We start from the raw sequence: 9264 nt of genomic DNA on the forward strand, positions 1-9264 counted from the left end.
ATTGCCAACTCATGTAGAGAAAAAAAATGTCCAGTCCTGGATTCTGCTGAAGCCAGAAAGAATACTGACAACTCTCCCTCTCTTTTGAGAAAAATCAAAGTAAGGGAGCAGGTGTTTGCGCTGGAGGAAGACAGAAATCCCAGCTTCCTGGCAGAGACATATGCATGTGAATAAATGTACTCAGGAGAAAGTAGCAAAGGGTTTGTAAACCCTTGAGTAGAGCATCGAGTCCTGATGCGCTCCCCAACTTCCACAATGTACATTTTTAGAACTGCTGTAACATCCACTAATGGTTAGTGATTTAACTCAAGGAGGGTGCTGGGGGGGAGAGGCAGATTTTTATCTTCAAAAATGCACTTCGAATAAAACAATGATTTTCTACATCATGCAGATATAAAGTTTAATTATTTTTAACTTGAAAGGGAGACAGATCAATACACAGGATAATCTACTGTTATTTGGATTACGAAGACGTCTTAGAGTTCACTATCACAAAAGTGGTTATAATCCTGCAATTACTATAGAGCTAATTGGTAGTTTCTTTTTGCCTGTGTTTTCATGTTGTCAGTGGGGCAGTAATGAAAATGAATGCCACATTTGTGAACAGAATGTCTGTAGGCTTGTTTACCACATTTCCAACAACAACGTCTGCTTTATCATGCATTTCAAAGCAGAGATAATTTAAGGATCTTAGAATTTCATACATAAAAATACTTTCTAAAATATCAAATGTAGAGTTCCTTCAGACAGGGTGGGAGTGGGAGACTTAAAAGTGAAGTGATGACCTCGCATACTATAAGCAAACAATCCACCTGAAGCAGACAGCACATGGACTTTGAACGATTCATCTGTATTCAAAACTGCGCTCAGGTAAACTACTTAAGTGTTTCATCCTCCTACAAACGTAATTCTGCAGAAAATTTCACCATCAAAATCAGCATCTTTAAGCCTCCTTTCACCTCCTGAAAATACAGTTATTGCAGCACCTATTAAGCTTTTTATTCCACTTACCTTTGAGTAACTTCTGCCCTTCCATGATGTTTTGGGAGACGAATGCTGTGTAGTCTTCTTCTGAAAAGCCAGGCTTGCATGTGGGTCTAACTGTAAGATCCCCATTGTGTGCCTGCAAAAACAAAACAAGGAAAACACACACCATGACTTCTGTCATTTGGGAAAATGTTTTGCACCTAATGGCTAGGTATTTAGGCACTGGCAAACCTGAACAGTAAAGCAGTGTGCAAGTAGAAACTGCTTGTGCTAAAGTGCCTATCTATTGCAGTGGATCCACACTGTAGCTGCAAAAATAAAATGGGCCAGAAAATAGTTGCCTGACTACAATAGCAATCATTGTTTGTAGGAAGGCTGGGATACTGGGCACTGTCAGAAGAGGGGAGGAAACAAAGAGTAGCAATTCATCAAGGCGAGCTCTGCTCACACGGGAGCCACGCAAAGGCCTGATGTTGCAACATCCAAATCACCGAGTTTCACTAGTGAGAAATTGGGCAAGCCCCAGGCCTGCAGGAGGAGAAACATCCCAGCTCACAGTAGTCTGAGGAGCTCATGGCCAGATAAAGTCCTCTTCACCCTGCAGCAGCCCCCAAGGCTCTGCCTGCTGCTGCCTCCAGGACCTTCCAGGCTCGGCACCTGCCCCAGCAGTCGGGGGGATGGAGGGGATGGAGGGGATGGAGGGGATGGAGGGGATGGAGGGGATGGAGGGGATGGAGGGGATGGAGGGGATGGAGGGGATGGAGGGGATGGAGGGGATGGAGGGGATGGAGGGGATGGAGGGGATGGAGGGGATGGAGGGGATGGAGGGGATGGAGGGGATGGAGGGGATGGAGGGGATGGAGGGGATGGAGGGGATGGAGGGGATGGAGGGGATGGAGGGGATGGAGGGGATGGAGGGGATGGAGGGGATGGAGGGGATGGAGGGGATGGAGGGGATGGAGGGGATGGAGGGGATGGAGGGGATGGAGGGGATGGAGGGGATGGAGGGGATGGAGGGGATGGAGGGGATGGAGGGGATGGAGGGGATGGAGGGGATGGAGGGGATGGAGGGGATGCTCAACCAAAATACAACGGTGCCACCTAATTGCACAGCCCCATGCACAACCTGCCAGGATCCAGGGGGAAACATCCAGGTAAGCATTCAGCTGCTCTGCTGCAACTTTGGACTGCACAGCAGGGAACCAGCCCCTGCCACAGGGACAGGTTAGTCTGGCTGCAGTAACCCAGGCTCCTTGGGATGGAGTACACACTCCCCAGCAAGGAGGGTCCCGGACCCCAGCTCCAACCAACTCACTAAAAGCACCCAAGCCAGTGATTTATGCCTAACAAGTGCCAGTAGCAAGGGATTTCTAACGCTCCCAGACTGCCGGCAGCGCTAGCCAGAGCACAGCTTGGCGATGCAGGCTGCACCTCGACACCTCCAGTCCCAGCAGTGCAGACTGAAGCCAGGGGACCTGGAGGGTCACTTCCCTGAGAAAGTGTAACTCCAGCCGGGCACCGGCCTCCCCAGGGAGAGGAACACAGCTCCCTAAAATGCTCCTGGACACAGGCGACAAGAGAGACGGAGGGGAAGAGAAGCAAAGGGACCTTTTGGATGAGTTTAGTAAGCAGAAAGCAAGCCAACGCTGAAAGCCACGCTGGGGAGACGGATGCCAGCTACTGCATGGGAAGCACAAGGAAGCAGCGGCTCTGTGGGCTCCGAGTGTCGCTGGCAAGATGTTACCATTAGGAATCGTTTCAAAGGGTCTAACTGAAGATAATAGGCTTTGAATCTGAAATCACCCCATTATTATAACGGCGCTCGCTAGATGAAAGCGCATCGGGGCCACCTGCGCGCGCCCAGCAGCCTCCCGAGAGCTCGGGACGTGGTCGCAGAGCAACGCGGCACAGGGGGATGCAGGCGGAAAAATACGCGGCTCCTGCTTCTGCAGCCAGCCCAACGCGAAACACGGCAGCCGCCCCGCTCGCACCGTGACACTGCAGCCGCGCGTCCAGGCACTTGGTCGTGCTCTGCAGAGACCCCTTATTTGGGGGGAACCTCGAGCAACCCCAAACTTTTCAGACCCTTAGCCCCCAACGCGGTTCAGGCCAACTCGGGGTGTTTACGGGCTTCTAAAAACAAAAGTTAAAGGCACCGCCACGGCGCAGGCAGAAGAGGGAGATCGCGCACGGAGCGGGCAGCGCTACGCGACCGCGCTCGGGCGCGGAGGCTCCGCCGGGACGCGCAGGGCTCGGCGGGCGGGGCGGCTCCGCCGCCGCGACGCGCCGCTACCCCCGAAGTTTAGCCGGCGACGCGCCTCACGGAGGGCAAGTTTTGCCGGCGTCGCTGAGGCACGAGACCCAAGGCGAATGACAGCGGTACGAAACTGTAATTAAAAACCATAACGGTGATAAAAAAAAAAGGGAGAAGCGGTGAAAGCGGCAGGGCGGTGCGGGGGCGCCGCTCACGCACACCCACACGCACCCACCTTGGCCGCGCGGACCGGCTCCGCGTCCCGACCCCTAAGTTGCCGCGGCTGCCGTGCCCTCAAGCGGCGGGCGCGGAGCGGCAGCGGAACCTCCGCGGGACGCGGAGGTACTACCCGCCCGCCCCACTTACCGCCGCCGAGCCCCAGACGGGAAGGAGCAGCACCAGCAGCAGCCGCGAGCCGGTCCTCATCGCCCCGGCGGCGCCCGCTCGCCCGCCGGGCTGTGGCGGTGGCGGTGCGGCTGGCCGCGCCGTGCCGCGCTGCGCAGTGCCGGGGCCAGGGGGTCGCTGCCGCCCCGCTCTCGCCGCCGCCCGCTCTGGCTGCAGGTGAAGCGCCCGCCGCACGCCGCCGCCAGACCCCGCCCCCAGCCCCGCGGCGCGCGGGCACGCGCCGCCTTAAAGGGACAGGCACCGCCCCGCTGCGGGGGGGCGGCGGGGGGGGCCTGAGGCGGGGGTCAGAGCTGGGGGTGTGGCGGCACTCGCGCCTTTCTCGGCGCCTTGCGGAGCTCCGCGGAGGGGACGGCGAGCGGCGGGGCGCGGGGCCTCCGCGGCTGCGCAAGGGAACCCCGGGGGCAGGAGCTCGCCTGTCCAGAGCCCAAACTTCCACCTCCAGAGGCGAAAAACTAACATATTCAGAGAAAAAAAAAAAAACCCTGCAACATACCCAGGGGAGAGATGTATCTGCTGAGGAAAAAGTAGTATATCCAGGGGAAAACTAATATATCCAGCAGAAAGGTGTACCCAGTGAGGAAAACACTAGTATGTGGAGGTGAAAAACAAGCATATCCAGTGAGGAAAAGCTAGCATGTCCACAGGAAAGACAGATGTCCAGGGGATGATGAGCATATCCAGTGAGGAAAGCCTAGCCCAGGCTGTGAGGAAAAGGTGGCGTGTGGGGGGCTAGCGTGTCCACGGGGGAAAACTTAATGTACCAGGGAGGAAAAAACTAATATATCCAGAGAAGAAAAACAAACATACCTGGGCAGAGAGCAAAGGAACACCGGGGCAACTGCAGCCCCGCCACGACAGGGACCCGCTCCTTCACCTGCAAAGGCCTTTGCTGAATACCACCTTGAAAGGCCTCGCGTGGCGGCTGGTGCCACAGGGACCGGGGGGGTTCAGGGCCGCCAAGCTCGTGTCTGGATGGGCCCTGGGCAGGCAAGGGACGGGGGTGCGGGTCAGTGAGCGCCCCGGTTCAGGCGCTGCGCCTGTGTAATCCAGCCTTGGGCAGGGCGAGGGGAGGGTGCCGCAGGTGCCTTCCTGAGAACGATGTGGGGGAATGGCAGTTTCAGCATCAGGTAGAACGATGGGCAGCGCCTCAACTAGCGCCTAGTGAGGGGCGCCGTACGTGAGCCGGCCCGAGCCCGGCCCTCCGCAGGGGAACATCGCGTCGGGCCTGCTCCATGCTCGCATCGGTAGCAGATAAAGCCAACGCCACTAAACTAGAGGCTTTCTGATGTAAAAATAAAGGCAGATCAAAACAGGGCCAGCAAACAAACCTTAAGTCAGTTCAGTTTTCACAGAAAACGGAACATGGAAAGCAGCGGTTTCAAGTGCTGGGTACGGCTCCTGCTATTTTCCTACAGCGTGACCCTGGCATCCAAATATGATCTTTTTTCCTTTCTGGATGCAGCTCAACGCCACAAATAGGAGTTCTCAGGCATGTATATTTTGTGCATATAAATCCAACAACGATTTGCATAAATAGATTCATACTATCTGATGTACGTGCAAAACCAGACATTGCAGCTGAAAGATCTGGCCATTAAACTATTCTGTTAGAGTCACACATTTCCAAAGGAATGAGACACATAAATCCACTGACTGCATCTTTTGCTATTGAGTAGACTTAATAGCATTGCGTTAACACCTAGAGATGTTAGCGAAGAACTGAGACCTCATTGTATTAAGCTCTGTAGACACGAATAATGAAAAGATTGTTCCTACCCCTCCAATTTACAGCCTTAATGGATTATAGGGTTTATTTTGGTTTTAAACAAGTATTTCTGATTTTGTTATATAACATCAAATAAATCCCATCATTGTACTGAATTTCATGTATACCCTTTTTTATGGAGCACTTTCACAAAAGCAGAAACAATCTAGTGACACTACGATAGCAAAAATAAATCCTTATATGTATATATAAAATCTAAATTTGTTCCTTTTATTTTTATCCTACATTCCAAAATTTGGAGTAGATTGTTCCAGGTTGAAGGGCAGCTGCGGTTGTTGCTATTTAAATAAATCTACAAGTACTCTGGAGACTTGTGGGGATACTTTGGATTTGTGTAATATCTACAGTGTGGATATTTCCTTCTGAATACCTATGGCCAGTTATTTTGACTCTTGCTGGACAACAGCTGTTGATATGCATGTGCACACTCTGTTTGATAACTTTGTTAATATGACAAGTTCTACAAGTATTGTCAAAATAAGTCTGACACCACAACAGATTGTGAAGAAAAGGCAGAGCAGTAGTGAAAAAAAACCAGAATTCTTCAACATGTTTACAGCTGATTTCTAATCTGATGGCAAATTGATTTTCTTCCCAAACTAGTTTACCATCCTTCTTTTTCTAAGCTGTGGTAACTGACTCTGTGCTTGGGGAACAAGTCTGCAAATGGAGTGAGTGTGCTTTCCAGTTATGCTTCGAATAACGTTGGCCTATGTGAGACACCGGGTGCCTTCCCAAACTGAGGTATTTCCAGAAGGATCGGAGGAGAACACCAATCCAGCGTTCAGAAAATGGAAATCACTGGTTTCCATGCATGGTTGTTTTCATTCCACTGTGTTCCTTTGATTCTCGACACTCCCATTAATTTTGGAAGGAATTAAAACTTTGCTAACTGATTAGCTACTGTTTCTACTACCTCCTTGTTTAGAATCACTTAACATGAAGTGCTTATAAAATATCTTCCTTCAGGTCTTTAAGGAAAATTAAAATATGCCATTTACATTTTTGTACCTTTTGAATTTTTCACGAACTATAGCATTTAAGCATACAGGTCTGAGCTGGGCCTGAACATATGTTATTTGGGAGGGTTAGCTTCAGACTCTCACTTCACTTTGAGTCTGCTGGGAGACTGGTTATGAATTGGTATTCTTGCATAAAAAGGAAATTGGAAGCTCTACTGTCTACCATATGAACGCTATAAGATGTGGATTTGGCTGGATGAAGACATTTAAGGGCATCCACATGCACAGTAAATCAACTTGCTAAACACCTCAAGAGCAAAACTGCTGATCCTAAGAGCCAACTTGCTATACTGCACAACACTCAAGAGAATAAAAGGCTCATAGATGAGACATCTACAGAACTGACTGTGCCAAGATAATGAGGAGCGTAGAGTACACAAGGGATTTTTCTCTCCTTGATGCACACATGTAATTCCTGTTGACAGCAGTGGGAGTTACCCGTACATATCAAGGGGACAATAGAGCCCTTAGTGGTGGAGATGAGTATCAGATGTGAGCTGTGTTACCACGGATAGAAAATGAGAGAGAGGGAGGTGTGATCGCTGAGGGACAGTACAACATACAATAAAATTGTCAAGCAGCCATCAAATATGTGAAAGCACAGGAATAACAAATTAAATGGACAGGAGGTGAGAAAACAAAGTCTCAAGAGACTTTTGCCTTCCTAGCTTAGGGCTGATACCTGAATTCCTTATTTGGGAAATATTCCCTCCGGCTTAACCTGTTTAATTCTCCGATAAGTAAATGTTTCGCTGAACTCAAGTAAATAGTTATGGCCTAGGTGCTAAGGATAAAAACCGGTTTTATTAAAAACTCTGACAAACAAGGAGAAATTAAATTAATACAGTTTGCAGCCCACACCTTAGGTTTCTTCTACATGATCTGGTGATTTTTGCTTCTTAAATAGGAGATAGCTAGCTGACCAGTGATTTAGAGAGTCATTATTAATAATTTTGGTTTGTGTCAAAACTAGTAACAAAGGACAGAACCAGAGAAATAATGATGATTCTGGCTTGATAGATAATGGCAAATTATGAGTTTATGTCAGCAGTTCAAAACTGAAAAATGAATGAGAAATGCTTTCAGATTTAATCCACATTTAGGATCTTTTTAGGATGTGTAGGGAAGACAGGGAACTGAACAGTAAAGTGAAAGGTAAATCAAAGCTGTGGAGAAATTAATGATCTGGAAAAGACATAAGCACTTACCAAATCTAGGCAGAAGTCAACAGAGGAAACAAAGGTGGTCCTGAGTAGGAAGACCACAACCACAAAGGGAAAATAACTGACAGTAAAAGCCAGACTTCGGTACACTTATGTAATTTTTTAAAGTAACAGCAAATCACTGGAACTACACGAATGGTTGGGCACAGCTCAAAATTCTGGATTACTTATGATCTGGCTCTAGTACAAAATCTAAAGACAAAATGATGAGTCACAGAGGAGAAAGTGACTTGAAGAAAAAATCCACAGGGAAAAGCAGCACCGAATAGGAACGGAATATGCATTAATCTAAGCTGATTCTGTACCATCCTGCAGGAGCTACCTGTGTGCTGGGATGGTGAGAAAGATGCAGCTATCTTCCTGGTTAAACAGATCTTTTGAAGTCACATTTTCAGTCCTGCTAGACATGCTGCAATGCCAAGGAATTTGAACTTTCTCCCTTTTACACTATCTACTCATCAGTACATTGTGGCTCCTATCGATTCTCCTTCTGAGTTGGTGAATGTGAATGGCAATGAGAAAAATACAACTCCAGAGGCCTTATACAAAACCTTCCTGCTCAGTTAATTACACTGACCAAGGGAGGCCAACTTTAGTGTAGCCTGACCTCCAATTATGAGACACGCTGTGGTCTCCTCGCTGAACTATGCAAGCGTTAATGGCAGCATGCCAGCAATGGCTATATTACAATCAATTTAAAAATCCCAGTTCTATGTCTCTTTCACCTTAGGTGAGGTAACACACCTTATACTAATGTAACTCTTATTAAAATATTGTAAAACAAAATTGACCTACACAAAACAGTAAAATTTCTACCTTTTTGGGGTTCATTTATCCTATTCTTGCAAAAACAAAGAAAAAAGGCAAAAGTAGACTGAGAGGTATCATTACAGCAGACTGCAGTTTAAAACAGTGGTATTAAAAAAAAAAACACAGCAGCAGAGTTAGATTTGTTCTCGGAAGATACAGTGAGTGCCTATTTATGTCAGTACGCCCCTGGTAACAGCTTCAGAAAAGTGACCTCTCTGTTCCACGGGCAAACCTGTGTGCCGCAGACACAGAAAGTCACCAAGGAGCATCGGCTGCAAGAGATCCCTGGCACAGCAGGCAGCCAGCTCCCCAGGCCGCTCCGTGATGCAGCCTCTCGTATTCACGGAAACCATGAAACCTCACCAGATTCAGTAAAAGAGAAGATGAATGGCCACTGTGCCATTTTACAAGTGGGAGGAAAGCCACAGATTCCTGGTTTCCCAAAAGCCTCCCCAGACTTACTGATTTTAAGGCACTCTTCATACAAGCATGTGTTTAAGCGTGATTGTGCCATCACCTCAGAAACAGAGAGTTACCTAAAGTAGTCGTCATCTACAACGGTTGCATTCGCAGCAGGCTTTACACTGTAACCGCAATCTGAGAAGAACCTTATCGAAGTAAGGTAAACCAAGTGATTCCCTCCCAGCCTCTCCATGCACCTTCCTCAGCAGCTGAGGAGGAGATGCTCTTTCTCACACGTCCTGTCCCTGTGATCTGCCGTACCACTGGGTATGCTCACGCTCACGGATTTAACGAGGTATCAGGGGAAGGGGACAG

At 48.8% G+C, this 9264-nt stretch overlaps 1 protein-coding gene across 1 annotated transcript in view; it reads right to left on the reverse strand.

Moving 5' to 3' along the window:
• CDH4 (cadherin 4) overlaps positions 1–4766 on the reverse strand; it is a 466276-nt gene extending 461510 nt beyond the window's left edge. Inside the window, exons 1-2 of the mRNA XM_082007298.1 lie at positions 3608–4766; positions 1012–1123 (exon numbers count right to left, since the gene is read on the reverse strand). Coding sequence (XP_081863424.1) covers positions 1012–1123; positions 3608–3667 — 172 coding nt within the window. The 5' untranslated portion in view covers positions 3668–4766. The remainder of the gene's footprint in view (positions 1–1011; positions 1124–3607) is intronic.
• Positions 4767–9264: the final 4498 nt, after the last annotated feature.

Source organism: Phaethon aethereus, assembly GCF_964289735.1.
Source record: "Phaethon aethereus genome assembly, chromosome: 16".
NCBI lineage: Eukaryota > Metazoa > Chordata > Aves > Phaethontiformes > Phaethontidae > Phaethon > Phaethon aethereus.